This window comes from Vigna unguiculata, chromosome 4 (genome assembly GCF_004118075.2).
Source record: "Vigna unguiculata cultivar IT97K-499-35 chromosome 4, ASM411807v1, whole genome shotgun sequence".
Taxonomy (NCBI): domain Eukaryota; kingdom Viridiplantae; phylum Streptophyta; class Magnoliopsida; order Fabales; family Fabaceae; genus Vigna; species Vigna unguiculata.
The window spans coordinates 30,688,030-30,708,111 of NC_040282.1; the positions used below are offsets into that span (position 1 = coordinate 30,688,030).

Consider the following 20,082-nt stretch of genomic DNA (forward strand, 5'->3'; position numbering starts at 1 on the left):
CTTCTCATCTCTTCATTAAGAGCACCGCTCTTTGCCATCTGAAAAGAAACAACACGAGGCAGAGTTCGTAATTGAAACCCGAAAAGCGTTTTCGAGTGCCATTGGATTAAATTCAAAATTCAAAATCCACTTTCTACCAGAACTTTGTTTTCGAGACCGACTTAATCAAATTTTTCTGAATTTTAACCGAAAATTAGAATTTTTTTTCCCATTCCTGATCCAAGTAAACAAAATTTAATTTAAACTAATTCATTGTTTTAAGAAAACAAAATAAAGGCTACCGTTGAAAAAACCTCTTTTGAACCTGCAGAATATTATAAACTTTTAAAGGCTGTAACAATTTTTCTTTTTATCAGGAAAAATTTTAGTTAAAAATAAGATTTAAAAAATAGATATGTATATCATTTACCTTTTCTGTTTCATTTTTTTTTCAAGAGAAAGAAATATTGCTAATATTTGGTCAAGAGAAAAGATCTAAAATTCTTCTTCTTAAATTGTAACTATTAGAAATATTCAGAATACATACATCACTTTTCAATGAATATATCATTGTACATCTAACTAGTTTAAATAAAAAAATACAACCATAATAGTAATTAAATTAAAAAAATAATTTCATTTCGTATTTCACTAAAATAAAATACAAAAAATTTACATACAATGATCACAATAATTAAAGTCCCTTATATCCAAAACAAATGAGGAACGACCACCACATAGAGATATCCCCCGGAACCTAAAAAAACAAAAAATGTATATTATGTTAAAAGTAATGTTAGCAACGTATTATTATAAGATAAATTTACAAGAGTCTCATAGAAACAATACCATGATGCACTGAGTGTTTTGGCAAGCGTCATGCTATTAAGAACAATTAACATAAAACATAAACTTTTACAAACTTGTTTGAGAGCTCTTAAGTCTTTTAGCCCTGCAATCAAGGTAGAAAGGAAGAATGCAAACTTTCAAGTATCATGTAAAGTACCTGAAACCACAATAACAATCCACTTAACTTTAAGAAAATAACTCACCTTGAAGAAATATATTTATCAACCTCATCCTTCTCTGCAGAACTATAAACGAACCAGCTTTCTTCAGGTGATGTAACAACTTCATCTTGTATTCTTGTATTTTTATATCTGTGTGTTGCTTTCTTTTAGAAAATTTACTAAATCCCAAATAAAATTGGTATCATCAATCATAAAAATTAAACTCATGATGAATTTTGAGAATTACCTTGCTGTAAAACAACAGGTTCCTCATTGGAACTTTGTAAGTTCCAAAATGTCATGCCATTGTTGTCCACAAACTCTGATTGATTCTCGTGACATCACATCCATTTTTCTATTTTAACATTACAAAAACAAATTTAATGTCAACCCTTACAATAGAAAAACATTAAAACTAGCAAGAGAAATTTGAACCATGGATTTTTGTACCACACCAAAATATTTTGACCTAAACTGATGAAAAATGATGAATAACTCATAATCAATTAATCATGACATACCTTTTTTTATTTGTGCTCTTGAATCCTAGTCAAGAGACACTTGTGCCAGAACTTCTCTTTCTTTAAGTTCTTGCTTCTCCTTTTTCTGGCGGCATTTTACCGTGGAAAACCAACAAAACAAAAGTGTTATCATTCAAATACATCACAAAATCAAGAAACAAACTGAACACACTCCAAAATGTAAAATTAGATATCACAAAAGTAAAAACAAAAAAGAAATTACTAAACTACCTGATGACAAGATTTTCCAAGATTTTCCAGTTCTGGCCACAACATCTTTTGAGTTCTTATTTTGATCCAAAATTCCTTGGCAATATGATATACGAGATTGATATAGTTCACCTTGTAGCTTCCTATAAACATAACTCCATAATTATAATTCCTGACTACAATACAAAATCAAAAAACAAATTGATAAAAACGAAAAGAAACCCACTCGAAGAAACTACGGTTACAAAAGTCTCAACACTTCGAACATGTTCAATCAGCCAACTGTGCCACCTCTTCGACATTCTCCCCATACCTAATTTTCCACATGAAAATCCTCTTTAGACAAAACATGTACATATATATACTTTTAAAGAAAATCCAATTTATAGTATTTAATGCTTTCTTAAAGCTAATACAAAAAAAAATTAGAATATGATGTGATTGCATCATTAAACTCTCCAAATATTTCAATTATGAATTAGTTTTAGCTCTTACAGATACAAAAGTGAATGCTTAAACCATAAAATAAACAAAAATAACGTCTACTTGACTTTAGAGTTTTAGCTCTTCACAGTTTTCACGTTCTTAAAATAAGAGAGAAATTTTTTAACATGAATATACATGAAAGAAATTGTACTTTATGCAGATATAAATTACAGAGAGCATATAGGAAAGTTGTAAAAGGTAAACAAATATATGTCATGCATTAGACCAAAACTATTTTTTTGTCAAACTTTCTTCCACTTGTCCCTGTTCTTTCTCAGATTTTCTCCAAGGAAAAGGAGGAGAACAAGAAAAATGAAGAAACAAGAGAAAAAGAAAAGTGAAACATATTATGCAAGAACTAATTAATAAGGTAAGTTACCAAGAAGAACACGCGCTGCAAACTATTGTTTCTGCTCTTCTTCTTCTTCTCCTTCCGAGCTAGGTTAGAAGTTTTTTTTTCTTCTTCTCAATAAATTAGGTATCTTAAAGGAACAAAACTCAATCTATGAAGAAATGAAGAAAGGAGTTAGGTCTCTTAAAAGGAAGGAAACCTACTCTCTCATTTTGGGACTTTGTAAGGAAAAAAATAATGCCCTGTTGCCACGGCCAATACGAATGCATTGGTTTTGAAAGTAAAATCAATGCACAGTTCTCACTCTCTATACAAATGCTTGCACCACATGTTTTAAAGACTGATCTCACGTGAATTACTTCTGTTTATTTTATTTTTTTTATATTTTATGTTACTGTTGAATTTTAAAATACAGATTTTTTTTATCTCATTATTTTATTTTCATTCTTTTCTAAATTGTATGTTTTAGTTTGTTTATATTTTATTTTTTGTTGAGAAAATTTATGAACAAATATCTTATATTTTATTTTCTTATATAATCAATTAATTTAATTTAAATTATTTTTATCTAGTTGTTAAATTTAATTTAATTTCTTTCTAATGTTTTAGATTTTGTTTCTTGAAAACTCATGTAATAGATAGATTCTAACATAATTATAAATATAATCTATATTTTAAGACTTTATTTTTAAAATCCTTTAAATACAAAAATGTGCTTAACTATGCATATTCTAGTAAAAAAGAAAATATGAGGGGACTTACACTGTAATTTTTCTAATTTATAAACACATGTGTAAATACGGTACTGAAAATAAATACTGGATAGAAGTAACACATTTAAGTTAAATTTTATATATGAATTTTCAAAAATTTGAAATCATAAAACACGGGATTATTATTTTGTTTCTATTACTTCTTTTATCCATCTTATATATACTTCTTTTATTATTGTATTTAAATAAGAGAGTGTGAATCAAATATATGAATTTTTGTGATCTTAAAAATGATACTCATTAACCTTTTTTTAGAGGACGGATTTTTACAATTCAAAGAAATTGAAATACTTAGTAATTCAATTATATATAATTGAATTTTTTTATTTCTTAAATAATTAGTTTGAATGAAGTAATTGAAATATTTTAGATTTCAATTTCTTTATTTGGATAAAGAAATTTAATTTCTATTTTATGATGAACTAGATTTCATCTTTTAATTTAACTTAACTTATAGTTCGACCTCCAATTTGGTACAACTCAACTCAACCTTCGGTCGAACCGACTCAATCGACCTATGACTTGGGTATGACTTAGCTCAACCTCGGATCCAAGCCTAGTCGGCTTAACCTTCAATCCTGACCGAATTAAGTCAACCTTCGGAACAAACCGACTCCACTTGAACTTTGACCCAAAAACTCATCTAATATCACAAGGTTCAAAAACTATTCATTTATTAAAATAATATATTTTGTTATACTCATTTATTCAGTGTATTCTTAGACTCGTGTAATCAACGTATGAAATGACTTATCTAATATATTTTTTTGAAATTTACGGTAAATATAAAATAATTTTACTTAAACCCTTGTTAAATCAATAAAGAATTTATTAAAAAAGCTTAGAAACATACCTTGAAATATATTTTAAAAAGGATTTATTTATATTCGTTTATAAATATGGATAATAATAATCAAGAAAATAAGACTTTCAAGTGAACTAGATATACTTGAATTAAAAAAACTATTTGGTTAAATAAAAACACAAAAATAACACTTCAAGAAAATTCAAAGAAGGAAATTGTTAGGCGGTAACAATCATTATCCTAGAAAGAGCTATTGAACATGGAAGACAAGAATAACAAACCACTATTTTCATTCATTGTCTTAATTCTCTATAGAAAGTGATATAAATAAGGGCAGGAAGTGATATAAATAAGGGTTGGATTGCAGTACATTTGAGCCAAAAACTATTGATAATAATTAGTGAAACTCTAATAAATATTATGGTCTTTCATCCAGATGGTCTTTTGTGTCTTGCATTTGTTGGGCTCAAATATCTTGAACCCACAACATTAGGGGCTTTCTTCCTGTCCCTCCAAAATTTCTTCTGCACTTGAAAAAAAAATTTAAATCACAAAAATACCCTTTGACCATTTGAGCAAAATAATGCAAATCACACCTCCAAAATTACTTTTGAATGTCGACTTCCATGAAAGATACTTCCGGATATCAAAATATATTATCAGAAGTCGACTTCCAGTAAAAAATACTTTAAAATATTAAAATATATTACCAAAGGTCGACTTCCAAAATATTATACTACCGAAGTCAACATCTAGAATATATATAATACAAGAAACCGACTTCCAAAATATATATAATATCATAATATAGTTAATACCAATATATATAAATATATATATATATATATATATATATATATATATATATCAAAAGATAAATAATAAAGAAAATAAAGAAAAAATAATTAAACTTAAAAAAATAAAACAGAATAAAAAATATATATAAATATAATTATATATATATATATATATTATTTTATTCTTTTGTTTGATTTTTTAATTTGTTTTTAATTTTTTCTTTTGTACTTTTTATCTTAACTTTTTTAAAACTTATTTATATTTATATTTTTTATTTTTTTAATATATATTTTAGAAATAGAAGATTAATATATATATAGTTTATTTTTATATAATATATTAAAATATAATATTTTTGAATAAATTAAATTAAAAAACATTAATGTTAAAACATATATGTCTAATATATCCCAACCAAGAGGGTGGGTGAATTGGTTACTTTATTTTTTACTATTTTTAAGGAAATCTTGAAAATTGTCTTTAGTGTTTATAAATTCAATAACCAATTTTTCAATTTTGTTTTTATGGACTTATTCAATCAATTAGGAATGGCATAAAAGAGCAAAGAAACAAGAAAACACAACAATTTTTATACTAGTTCAATTTAAGATGAATCTACGTCGAGTCTTCTCCTAAGCAACCCAAGCTTAGGAGGATTTCACTGAATCAATAGAGTTACAAGAATTACAAGATCACCTATATAATTGAAGACCCTCAAGACTAAGGAGCTTGATCTACAAATCAAGAACTCCCCCTAGATGCAATGCCTTCACACAATTGCAACTAGGCCTTCACTTACACAATGAATTAACATTGAACATAAATACAATTCAACAGCAAGGAACGAATACACCTAATGAATGTGTAGATGTGACACTTAATCCCAATGTCAGGCTTGACCATCCAAGATTGAATCCATCATCAATCTTCTTGAATGCCTAATAAAATGATCTCCCAAGAATGCAAGAACTCTGTGTATCTCAATCTCTTAGAAAAATCTCTTCTTGATTCAGTGATGTGTAATTTTCAAACTGATTTCATATTTGTTTTTAAACCAGAGTTTTAATGATGAGATTAGTGTATTAGGAAATTTACCTAATTGATTATCATGGGTGAATTTTCACTACATAAGTGCAGTGCCTTATGATAATCCATTAGTTAAATGTCTAATCCATTAACGAGTTCTGCAATTGACATATTCAAGAGTCTGACAACTAATCTATACCATTCAAGCTCGGCTTACATGTAATCCTAGATATACATTACCTATACAAATGATAAGTTCAAGACTAAGCCTAAAGAAGTTATACAAAGTGTTTGTATGACTTTAGATATCATCAAAATTAGCTTTATTGGATTGAGTAACTCCCCCTTTCAACAATTAATTTTTTAACAAAATACATAAAAATTAAAAAAAGAAAAAAACATATATATATATATATATATATATATATATATATATATATGTATTAAAAATATGGATACTAATCATAAAATATTTTGTCAACATAAAATTGTGGTATGCATGATTAGATATGTGTTTATCATGTAAATATGCATTCATAGTAAATTTCTATAATTAAAATAAGATATAATGAAAGTGATGCATATGGAATGAAAAGAAACAGTTTTTATTACTAAAACAATAGTATTTATAATAAAAATGAAGGCATTTTTTTATTTGCATTACGATAAATAGATAAGATGCTATTGAGTTAAGGTTTTAAAACTATACATTTCTTCCTCCTCTTTTACATTGGAGAAGAAGGAAACAACTGCACATTCAATTATTATTGATTATAAAGAGTTAGATATAAAGACAGTAGTAATGAAATTGCTTCTTTCATTGGTTCAGAAAAATACGGTTTTCAATGAAAGAAAAGAAAGATGCTATTGAAAGATGTAGAAATAGTAAATTGGTTGTTTCGTAGTTGAGGTCATTGGTGCAGAGAAGCGGCAAAAGAAAAGGGTTTTCAATGAAAACAAAATTCATTGAAAAGCTGAATACCGTTGCCAATAGCAATTCTGCACAAAATTCATTGAAATTCTGAATACAGTTGCTATTAGGTTAAGGTTTTAAAATTATACATTTCTTCCTCTCTTTTACATTCGAGAAGAAAAGATGTTATTGAAAAGCTGTAGAAATAGTAAATTGGTTGTTTCGTGGTTGAGGTCATTATTGCTTAGTTGGAATGAGCAATAATATTAGGTTAACCTAATACCGTTGCTATTAGGTTAAGTCTTTTTTTTAACTATGCATTCGTGTATTTATTACTATTAATTTTTTTTAATGATATTTGATTATATGAACAGTCATAAAAAATGAATAATCATAAAATGATATATATATATATATATATATATATATATATATATATATATATAACATTCAAACAATAAAATAAAATTTGTATAAATAAATAAATAAAGCTAATAATATTATATCCAATTCACCTTTGAGATGTATAAAATAATTCATACACATTGAACAAATAAAATTATTCATTACGAACAATTTCTATAAATATTTCTACATATATGAATTATATGGTTATGAAAAATAGCAACACTAAGTGCTATTAAACAAAAATCTATATTGTTAATATTTGGTCAAGAGAAAAGATCTAAAATTTTTCTTAAATTGTAACTGCTGAAATATTCAGAATACATTCATCACTTTTCAATGAATAATATATCATTGGACATCTACCTAGTTAAAAATACAATCATAATATCAATTAAAAAAATAATTTCATTTCGTATTCCACTAAAATAAAATACAAAAAATATATATACAATGATCAGAATAATTAAGGTCCCTTGTATCCAAAAACAAATGAGAGGAACGGCCACCACATAGAGATATCCACAAAATCCTACAAAAAAAAGAAATGTATATCATGTTAAAAATAATGTTGGCAACATATTATTATTAGATGAATTTACAAGAGTCTCATAGATACAATACCATGATGGAGTGAGTGTTTTGGCAAGCGTCATGCTATTAAGAACAATTAACATAAAACACAAACTCCTACAAACTTGTTTGAGAGCTCTTAAGTCTTTTAGCCCTACAACCAAGGTAGAAAGGAAGAATGCAAACTTTCAAATATCATGTAAAGTATCTCAAACCACAATAACAATCCACTTAACTTTAAGAAAATAACTCACCTTGAAGAAATATATTTATCAACTTCATCCTTCTCTGCAGGACTATAAACTACAGCTTTCTTCAGGTGATGTAACAACTTCATCTTGTACTTTTACATCCTTCTCATTCTGCAACCTCTGCACAAGACACTTTACCTGTATATATCATGCACACAGATTTGTTATGAACACACTGTAATAGCAAGGATAATCCATATACAAAGAGCATCATAACACCTTGCTTTATATTACCTTTTCCTTAGTTGCAGCAATCATAAGTTTCGCTTCTTTTACTGCTTTTGCTTGTCTTGAATTTTCGTCTTGAATATATCTTCTCAGTTTCCTAGACATAGTAAGCAAGTTTCCAACCACTTTAGATTATATTAAGACAACAAAAGCGTTATCATCCAAATACATCACAACATCACGAAACAAACTGAACACACTCCAAAATGTAAAATTAGACACCACACAAGTAAAAACAAAAAAAAGAAATTAGTAAACTACCTGCTTCTGATCCAAAATTCCTTTTCCTTGACAATACGATATAAGAGATTGATACGGTTCACCTTGTCGCTTCCTATAAACATAACTCCAAAATTATAATTCATGACTACAATACAAACTCAAAAAACAAATTGATAAAAACGAAAAGAAACCCACTAGAAGAAACTACGATTGCAAAAGTCTCGACACTTCGAACATGTTCAATCAGCCAACTGTGCCACCTCTTCGACATTCTCCCCATACCTAATTTTTCACAGGAAAATCCTCTTTAGACAAAAGATGTACATATATATACCTTTTAGACAAATCCAATCTATAGTATTCAATGCTTTCTTAAAGCTAATACAAAGAAAAAACATTTACAATATGACGTGATTGCATCATTAAACTCTCCAAATATTTCAATTATAACTCTTACAAATACAAAAGTGAATGCTTAAACCAAAAGATAAATAAAAATAACGTCTTTACAAATTTATAATTGCTATGCGTTAGACCAAAACTATTTTTCTGTCAAACTTTCTTCCACTTGTCACTGATTTCTCAAATTTTCTCCAAGGAAAAGGAGGAGAAAAAAAAATGAAGAAACAAGAGAAAAAGAAAAGTGAAACATATTATGCAAGAACTAATTAATAAGATAAGTTACCAAGAAGAACACGCACTGCAAACTATTGTTTCTACTCTTCTTCTTCTTCTCCTTCCTAGCTAGATTAGAAATTTATTAAAGGAACGAAACCTAATCTTTGAAGAAGTGGAGAAATGAGTTAGGTCTCTTAAAAAGAAGGAAACATACTCTCTCATTTTGGGACTTTGAAAGAAAAGAAATAATACACAGTTGTCATGGCTAATATGAATGCTTTGGCTTTGAAAGTAAAAACAATGCACCGTTGTCACTGTCTATACAAATGCTTGCACTACAGGTTTTAAAGACGCTCCGGTAAATTACTTTTGTTTTATTTATTATTTTTTTATTTAAAATTCAGAATTTTTTTTCTCATTATTTTATTTTCATTCTTTTCTGAATTGCATGTTTTAATTTGTTTTAGTTTGTTTTAATTTGTTTATATTTTACAGTTTGTAGAGAAAGTTTATGAACAAATATCTTATATTTTATTTTCTTATATAATCAATTAATTAAATTTAAATTATTTTTATCTAGTTGTTAAATTTAATTTAATTTCTTTCTAATGCTTTATATTTTTTTTAAAACTCATGTAATAGATAGATTCCAATATAATTATAATATAATCTATATTTTAAGACTTTATTTTTAAAATCTTTTAAATATGAGTGGACTTAAGGTGTAATTTTTTTAATTTATAACAACATGTCTAACTACCGTAATAAAAATAAATACTGGATAAAGAATAAAACATTTAAGTTGAATTTAAGATATGAATTTTCAAAAATTTGAAATCATAAAACACGAAATTATTATTTTGAAATCATAAACAAAGTTGGAAATGGGCTAGGTTTGGTCAATTGAGGGAATGGGTACTTAGGCTGCTGGGATATGGTTATAGAATAGGTCATAGTTGTTGGAAGGTTATTTGGGTGGATGGTAGTATTAATGGTTTTCGTGGATTCCTGGGAGTAGTAGGATAATTATACTTAAACCCTTCTTAAATCAATAAAAAATTTATTAAAAAAGCTTAGAAATATACCTTGAAATTATATTTTAAAAAGGATTTATTTATATTCGTTTATAAATATGGATAATAATAATCAAGGTGACGCATATGGAATGTAAAAAAATACTTTTATTTATAAAATAATAATATTTATAGTAAAAATGAAGGCTTTTCTTTGTTTGCGACGTAATTTATGATGAATAGATAAGATGCTGTTAAATTAAAGTTCAAAAACTATGCATTTCTTCCTCTCTTTTACATCGGAGAAGAAGGAAACAATTTTAATGTGCACATTCAATTATTTACTATAAACAGTTAGATATAAAGACAGTAGTAATTAAATTGCTTCTTTCATTATTGGTTCAGAAAAAACACGGTTTTCAGCAGGTTTGTCCTATACATTCACGTGAATGATGACTAATTTGTTTATAGAAGAATCTGCGCATTCAATTTTTGCTATGACAGAGCACAGACTAATGTTTGGTTGTTTCACAGTTGAGATCATTGGTTGAGAGAAGCGGCAAAAGAAAAGGGTTTTCGATCAAAACAACATTCATTGAAAACCTAAACCTGCTGCGTCATTTCTATGGTCCAGAAAAGAGGCAAAGAAAAACGTTTTTCAAAGAAAACAATGTTCACTGAAAACCTAATCGTGCTGAAAACAAACGTTTCTTCTTTCTAAATCAAATTTGTTTCATGATAAGTTTTCTAAAAGATATAATAAAAGTAACGTCTTCATTTTTTGTTTTTGTTTTAAACTGATACAGATTAAATTTGAACGTAAATATATAAACATCTTATGGACTAGAATCTAATAATTTTAAGAAAGAAAAATTCCAACACATTAGAAAGGTCTAAATTCAATTTAACTCCCAAATAAATATATTTTAATTTAAATTACTTAATTATATAAGAAAGAAAAAATCAAAGGTTTATTTATAAACTTTTTCAGAAAACTGCAAAATACTATAATATCAAAAACTAAAACAAGTATAATTTTCTTTTGAATTAAGAATATTTTTAATTAAAAAATAATTTACTGGATTTTTATATCATAACATATGTACCGTTTCTATTTTTTAGTAATATCTTTTATAAGAGTGCTCTCTAAATTAAATATTTTAATTTTATTTATCCATGAATTTTATTATTCAGGTGTCATCAACTGTTCATGTATCCATTAATACATACACATTTCAAGCGTATTGAAAACCCATTGATTTCTATAATAGAAAAAAATAAGTTACTTGACTAAAAGATAAATTTACATATATTTCAACTATTACTTAAAATAAAATGATATTATAGATAAAATACAAATAATTATTAAATAGAGCACTAAACAAAAAGTTTTATGTCCCTAAAGTATTTGAGGTCAATTTGGCTGACTTTCACCATATTTTAGTCGAGACTAACTCCATCAATGATGATCGAATTTCAGTAAAGAAAAAAATATGAATAATCATAATATACATATATATATATATATATATATATTATTTATAAAACATTCCAACAATAAAATAAAATTTGTATAAAAAAAATAAAGCTAATAATATTAATATAGATATTCAACTCACAATTGAAATGTATAAATAATTCGTACATTGACCAAATAAAACTATTCATTACGAACAACCATAAATATTTCTACGAATATGTAATTATATGCTTATGAAAAAAAGGAGTGATTGTGATATTGATAATTTTAGCCCCAGTCATATAATTTATGTATTTGTAGGAAAAGAATTGGTGATTGTTTGTTACATGCTTGCTCTCAACCTATGTTATATTGAGGTTGTGGCTCTCTTTAAAGTAGGATAGCAATATGGGTCTAGCATGTCGGGCCAGTCCGCAAGCCCACGAAAAAAATGCGGGACGAGTTAGGTAGTGAGACTGCATGCCCACATAAGTTTGCGGCCCGCGCGAGCCAACCTGCCTAAATAAATTATAAAAAAAACTGGCACTTGTGTTTATTAATTACCTTTTTTATGGACTCTTACATTTACATTTCAAATTCTTAACATTTTAAATTCTTGTATACCTGAAAAAGACAAGTATTATGTATTTTTTAATATGCTAAAATTTAAAGAATACATTATATATGTCATAGTATGAATATGAATATGATGAAAATGTTGAATTATCAATTTATTATCCAACTCCCCAAAGTCTTTACTTAATTTTGTAAACTTCTTAAAGTTTTCCAATTTTTAAACATTGAAAGTTTTATCATAAGAATTAAAAAAAAAAAAGCTGGTCAGCCCGTGGGACAAGTGCGGGGTGGGGTGGGACAAGCCAATCCGCGATGTGCGGGCCTTATGCAGGCCGGGCCTAACGGGCTGGCCCACATTGCCATCCCTACTTTAAAGCATGTGTTTATTCTCCTTTCTTCATCATTTGTTTGATGGTGTACAATATTTTCTTAATTTTTCTAAAACATAAATTATAATATCTAACTTTATATTTACATATAACATAAAAAGATAAATTGTCATTTGGTCCATGTCCTAAAACAAACCAACATTTATGATATTGACTAACAAATACATAAATGGTAATCTAGGACTTGATTATGGTGATGTCAGACTTTCCAACGTTTTGTTTTCTTTTTCAAGTTATCCATGTAAGTAGACATTTAACTTCTTTTAGAAGCTCAATTCATTTTAATTATTTTCTTCACCAAAATACTTATTGGAAGTTGTTTATCATATAAACATTCATTCAAAGTGTATTTATATCGTTAAAATAAGATATAATTAAGGCATTTTGACCACTCCAATATATAAGCTATGATACCATGCCAGATTTCATCTTAAGATATCAATAAATATGTAATAAGTTGTACTACGTACTACACTTAAGTCGACTATATGTCACTACAAGAGAAATAATAACGGAGGTTACTTTTGGCATTCCTGACAGTTTTAACCTTCACTAAAGGCGTTACCCGCAGTTTGGTTTTTCCCTAGAAAAGCCAGCGTCATTAACGAATTACTGACGGTTTTCAGCAACCCCTGGTAAAGAGTACTTACCGGCAGTTCTGGAACCCCCGCTATTTATCGACGGTTCTAGAACCCCCGCTATTTACCAGTGGTTCTGGAACCCCGTTACTTACCAGCTGTTCTGGAACCCCCACTACTTACCGGCGATTCTGGAACCTCCGCTACTTACCTACGGTTCTGGAACCTCCGCTACTTACTAACGGTTTTGGAACCTCCGCTACTTTCTGGAAGTTTTTCAAACCTCTGTTGGTTTTCAATTTCAATCAATTTCAACGTTTTTAAATCCCTGGTGGGGTTTTTTCACTCCTACAATGCAATTCATTATTTATAGATGACTTTTGTTTGGTGTTTTAAATCCCTTTAATTTTATTTGTTGCACTTTTTTAATCCACATAATTCCTGAAACATATCAAATAATAAACAAAAATTCTAAAATTTTGATATTTTTTCATAACTAGATATAATATGTAAAAACAAGAAAGTTTGTCTGTTCAAGGTAAACAATAAAATTTAGATGTTGAAACTAGTGGAATATTACAATATCTTTGTTTCTTCATAAAATTAAAATAGTAAAAGTATAATATAGCATTCTTCAACTATTAGTTTTGATCTTGATCTGAATCATTTGTTTCTTCATTAGGAACACTCCCTTGATCAGACACCTAACATAAAAAAAACATAATTAGTAACATTCGTTACAATATAAAATATATATTAATATACTAAAGATTTAAATATTACCAGTGATGAGGGGAGTGCAAGATGCTATTGATGAAGAGGTGGTTGAACTATAGCGATCTTTTAAGAACAAATCCTACTACTTTGTAATATTATTCGTTTGTGATTTTTGTGTTTACATGTGTGAAGGGGACAAAAGTTGTGATTCTTAATTATTTGAGAACTATGTTATGATGTTGGAAGAAGCTAAGAATAGAACAAGGAGTAAAATGCTTTGAATGTAACATCAATTCCCATGCAATCCAACACGGTTTGTTCCGAACCTCTTTCTGACCTTGAGCCTTGTGTCAAGCACTATTATGAAAGGATTTGATTTAGTTAAGAGGAAACTAAAATAAACTAGAATGTGTAAACTTGTATTTACTCTACCTAAGAGTATGATAAAAACATGAGAAGTCTTGATTGGATAACAATATAAATGTTGACTTGTAAGGGCAATCTATTTAAATTCTTATCAATTATGTGGTGCAACTGTGATATTTGTAGAATAAATCTCAAATACTATCTCACCAGTTTATCAAGATATTGCAGAGATCTTTGTTTCTTCTTCTTCTCTACTTTGTTTCTTCTTTCTAAATCAAATTTGTCTTCCTAGATCTTTATTATTCTTTCATGATAAGTTTTCTAAAAGATATAATAAAAGTAACGTAAATAGATAAATATGAACGTCTTAATTTTATTTTTTTTGTTTTAAACTGATACAGATTAAATTTGAACGTAAATATATAAACATCTTATGGATTATATTTTATAATTACTTTAGAATCTAATAGTTTTAAGAAAGAAAAATTCCAACACATTGGAAAGGTCTAAATTCAATTTAACTCCCGAATAAATATATTTTAATTTAAATTACTTAATTATATAAGAAAGAAAAAATCAAAGGTTTATTTATAAACTTTTTCAGAAAACTGCAAAATACTATAATATCAAAAACTAAAACAAGTATAATTTTCTTTTGAATTAAGAATATTTTTAATTAAAAAATAATTTACTGGATTTTTATATCATAACATATGTACCGTTTCTATTTTTTAGTAATATCTTTCATAAGAGTGCTCTCTAAATTAAATATTTTAATTTTATTTATCCATGAATTTTATTATTCAGGTGTCATCAACGGTTCATGTATCCATTAATACGTAAACATTTCAAGCGTATATTGAAAAAACATTGATTTTTATAATAAAAAAAGATAAGTTACTTGACTAAAAGATAAATTTACATATATTTCAACTATTGCTTAAAATAAAATGACATAATAGATAAAAAGTTTTCCCTATTTTCATAATAAAATATCAATTTGGTGCTCTATTTTTTTTTATCTCAATTTGGTCTTTATTTTGAAAAATTTTATGCAATCAAGTCCTTTTCCTTAATGGTGTAGTAACAGTTTTAAATGGGATGTTACGTTTCAGTTTTTGGATTTTTTAATTTTTTTTTGAATTTTTTTTATATTTCATTTATTTTTTAAAAATTTAAAAAAAAAATAAAAATTTACCACGTGTCAAACTGACATCGTGCCACGTGGAAGTGACAGTGTCATGTGGCAGTGACAGTGCCACATGTCAATATTATGTCATGTGTCATTTTCTTATTCTCAAATTGGTCCCTATATAAATTGTACAATTTTGATAGAAATATTTGTGCACATTTATATAAAAATTAAATTTGATTTCAATTTGGAGAGGGACAAAATTGCACAATTTTTACAAAAATTAGGACTAAATTGAGACAAATTAAAATACTAGGACCAAATTGTGAATAGAGAAATGACACATCGCATGATAGTGACACGTGGCACTATCACTGTCACGTGGCACAATGTCTGTTTGACATGTGGCAAAATATTAATTTAAAAAAAATTCAAAAAATCTAGCAATTGACACGTGACACCCCATTTAACGTCGTTACTACACCACTCACGGAAAGGACTTGATTGCATCAAATTTCCCAAAATAGGGACCAAATTGAGATAAAAAAAATTGAGGGAGTTTTGCTACAAAAATGGGGACCAAAGGTATAATTTAACCTAGATAAAATACAAAAAATTATTAAATAGAGCATTAAACAAAAAGTTTTATGTCCCTAAAAGTATTTGAGGCCAACTTGGTTGACTTCGACCATATTTTGGTTAGGACTGACTAGGTCGATGTTGATCGAATTTCGGTCAAGGTCAACTTGGTTGAATGGTGGTTGGAACTGAATGGACTGAATTCCATCAAATTTCAGTTGGGGTTGATTCGACTGAATTTTAGTTGAGCTTCAGCCAGGGTTGACTTGTCTCGACCTTGAACTCTATCTAGACCAACTCATCTCGACCTTTCGTCCAAACCAACTAAAAACTTAGATTAAAAATTTGAATTGAATATTTTGTGATTTTCCATATTTGAAAATCCGAATTCAAAGAAAAGATATTCAATTTAAAAAAATATAAAATATAGATCAACTTAAAATCTAAATTTAGTAAATAAATTTAAATAGATTAATTTTTAATAAAATAAACTTTAAATAAATCAGATTGGAGAAAAAATAGATAAAGAAAATTGGAAATTTATGTCCGGCCCTAATCAAGTAAACACAATTTAATTTAAACTAATTCATTTAAGAAAACAAAATAAAGGCTATTATTCAAAAAATTTCTTTTGAAACTGCAGAATATTATAAACCTTTAAAGGCTGTAACAATTATTTTTTTTTTTATCAGGAACCATTTTTGTTAAAAGTAGATTTACATAACTTTTATGTTCTTAACGTGTATCATTTACCTTTTCAGTTAAATGATTTTTTTTTTAAACAGTACCTTCTAAAATAAATATTTTAATTTTAAGTTTTTTTTACTTGTGCATGAGTATTCGTGTATTTATTATTATTTTTTAATTATATTTGATGATATGTAAAACAGTCAAGAAAAAAATGAATAATCATAATATATATATATATATATATATATATATTATTTATAAAACATTCCAACAATAAAATAAAATTTGTATAAAAAAAATAAAGCTAATAATATTAATACAGATATTCAACTCAGAATTGAAATGTATAAATAATTCGTACACACTGACCAAATAAAACTATTCATTACGAACAACATAAATATTTCTACATATATGAAATGGTTATGAAAAAAAAAAGGTGATTGTGATATTGATAATTTTAGCCCCAGTCATATAATTTATGTATTTGTAGGAAAATAATGGGTGATTGTTTCTTACATGCTTGCTCTCCACCTATGTTATGTTATATTAAGGTTGTGGCTTAATTCTTTGAGAAGCTTAATTCATTTTAATTATTTTCTTCACCAAAATACTTATTGGAAGTTGTTTATCGTATAAACATTCATTCAAAGGTGTATTTATATGGTTAAAATAAGATATAATTAAGGCATTTCCACCACTCTATTATATAAGCTATGATACCATGCTAGATTTCATTTTAAAATATCAATAAATATGTAATAAGATGTACTATTACACTTAAGTCGACTATACGTGACTTCTCAACATTTATTTGTGGAATTAATTTTTATAGAAATCTTCTTAACTAATTTCCTAAATAACTAAAGCATAACTTCTTTTATAATCTCAATTCATTTTAATTACTTTCTCTTGATATAAATATTTATTCTGAAATTTGTGGAATTAATACCGAAATACTTTTTAAAATGTATTTATCATGTAAGTATTCATACATAAATTATTTCTATGATTGAAATCTGTAATGTTTTATTTTAATAAATACAAGCTATAATTGAATTAAAAAATAATATATAAAATATAATTGGTAACTATATATTATTTATGTAACAATATAGAACCATTTCATAAGAGTGATTTTTTAAACAGTTATTATCATTCATACTTTTAGATTATTCTAAATAATTTATTATGTAACAATTTAAAATACATTTTTTTAATTTATTATTATTATCAAATAAAGAAGAAACATACCATGAAAAAAATATCAAAATAAGATTTATTTATCTTCATTCACAAATAAGGATAATGATAAAACAAAACTACTTTATGAAACAAGAGTTGGCATGTGAAAATCAGATTTTGGATTCGAGAGTCGGTTTAATTATGCAAAATGAATGTGATTTTTATAAATTTTTTTCCCAAAAGTAAAAATAAAGAAGGTATAAGAGAAACAAAAACATATATTTTAACTTTTAGATCTGACAAATATTAACATCGATCCTACGTATTCCTATTTACAATTGAAAATTAGGATCACGTAGTTCTAGAAGAAAACTATTTGAAAACATATTTTTTGAATATTTTGGATTTGTAGGGAATGAGTTCGACAAGGATAAGCTTATGTCCTATGTATCTCCATTCAGAAGGGAGAATCAAGATCACGTACTTCTTTGAAAAACACATGTTTCGGTAGAAAAATTTTATAGCAAACATTTGTAACTAGAAAACTTCTATAGAAAATATTTGTGGGTAAAACAGATTTTTAATTTTAATGTAATATTTTGTAAAACCAAAATTATGAATATTGAAAGATATTTCCAATAGTTTTAAAATAACTAAAGTAAAAGTATATGCAAAGTGATTTTAAAATATATAAAGAACTGAATTAGAAATGTACGTAAAGGATTTAAAATATTAAAATAATCAAATTGGAAATGATTCAAAGTAGTTTAAAAATTGAAATAATCAAATTAAAAGTGCATTTAAAGTAGTTTAGAATATTAAAATAACCAGATTAGAAGTGCATCCAAAGTGGTTTAAAATATTACAATAACCAAATTAGAAATGTATCTGGTTAAAATATTGGAATAACCAAATTAGAAGTGTATTTAAAGTGGTTAAAATATTATAATAATAGTTTTAAAATCTTTAAAAATGTATTTTTTTCATATTTTTATTATTTATAAAAAAAGACATTTTAATGTTACTTTAAAATATATTTATTTTATATTTAATGAGATGCTGAATAATGAAAAGTATGAAGTATGATTAATAATAAAATAGAGCTTGTGAAGAGTAAAATAAAGATTAGCCAAAAAAGTGATAGAGTGTAAATAATGAAACATGGGATATAAAGAACAAATCAAGTGTTAATAACATGGATGCAACTAAGTAAAATGTAGGGGTACGCATAGCAAAACGTGGGTGCAACCAACACTTAACATCAGGTGTATGTTGTGTGAATGTGAAGGTACAGTCAGTGAAATCATAAAAAGCAATAAAATAAACCTAAAAAACAAAATATGTGTGTCACATTAAAAATAATGTTAACAACATATAATATGTCTTAGATAGATTTACAAGAGTATCGTAAATACAATATCAAGATGCGGTGAGTGCTTTGGCCGACATTATGCTATTAAGAACAATTAATATAAAACATAAACTCATTCAAATTTTCTTAATAACTAGTGTGAATCTTACGTTACATTATGTCACATCTAGTAAAACATTTGATGACAAGATTTTCCTCTTTCTCTGATTCGAATCAGAGGACTAGTCACAACATTCTAAGAGTTCTTAATTCATTTTCAAATTCTTTGACAATACAATATAAGAGATTGATATTGTTCATGTCATCGTTTCCTATAAAAAACCTTCAGAATTAATTCATGAATACACAAACTTAAAAACCAATTAGATAAAAACGAAAAGTAATCCACTAGAAAAAACTACGGTTACAAAAGTCTCGACATTTCGAACATATTCAATCAATCATTTGTGCCACCTCTTCCACATTCTCCCCATACCAAATTTCTCATAGGAAAATCCTAAAGAGAAAATATATATATATATATATATATATATATATATATATTCAATGATTTAACTATATTATAATATATATATATATACATATATATATATATATATATATATATATAAAAGGTATATATCATGTGAATAATTACAAAAAAAAAACATAAAAACATTCGTCAAACAAGTCAAATTCACTTTCAAATAAAAATCATCTTTAATTAATTTCTCTTTCTAAAGGACATGCAAAATTCTTTCTTTAAACATGCGCTTGTGCAAAAGCTTCTGCGCCAACATCTCGTATCATGTCCTGCATATTGTCTTCTTCTACTTCTACTCGCTCTTCAAATTGCTCTTCCTATCGCTCTTCCGGT

At 26.7% G+C, this 20,082-nt stretch overlaps 2 protein-coding genes across 5 annotated transcripts in view; both read right to left on the minus strand.

Annotated features, from left to right (window-relative positions):
• LOC114180733 (TMV resistance protein N-like) overlaps positions 1–20,082 on the minus strand; it is a gene marked incomplete at its 5' end in the record, with an annotated part of 85,882 nt that overhangs the window by 20,923 nt on the left and 44,877 nt on the right. The window lies entirely within an intron of this gene.
• Positions 7,667–9,471, minus strand: LOC114181948. 4 transcript variants are annotated; one of them, XR_003603969.1, is made up of 7 exons: positions 9,254–9,471; positions 8,748–8,834; positions 8,592–8,664; positions 8,337–8,427; positions 8,106–8,240; positions 7,903–8,005; positions 7,667–7,810 (listed from the first exon to the last, which is right to left on the minus strand). XR_003603969.1 is itself a non-coding variant. In XM_028068637.1 (5 exons), the coding sequence occupies exons 2-5, from the start codon at positions 8,830–8,832 to the stop codon at positions 8,148–8,150; spliced, it is 342 nt and encodes a 113-aa protein (XP_027924438.1). In that variant the 5' UTR covers positions 8,833–8,834; positions 9,238–9,471; the 3' UTR covers positions 8,089–8,147. The 4 variants fall into 4 exon arrangements, 1 of the variants encoding a protein (XP_027924438.1); XR_003603968.1 differs by having other exon boundaries at positions 9,238–9,471; XR_003603970.1 differs by having other exon boundaries at positions 9,385–9,467.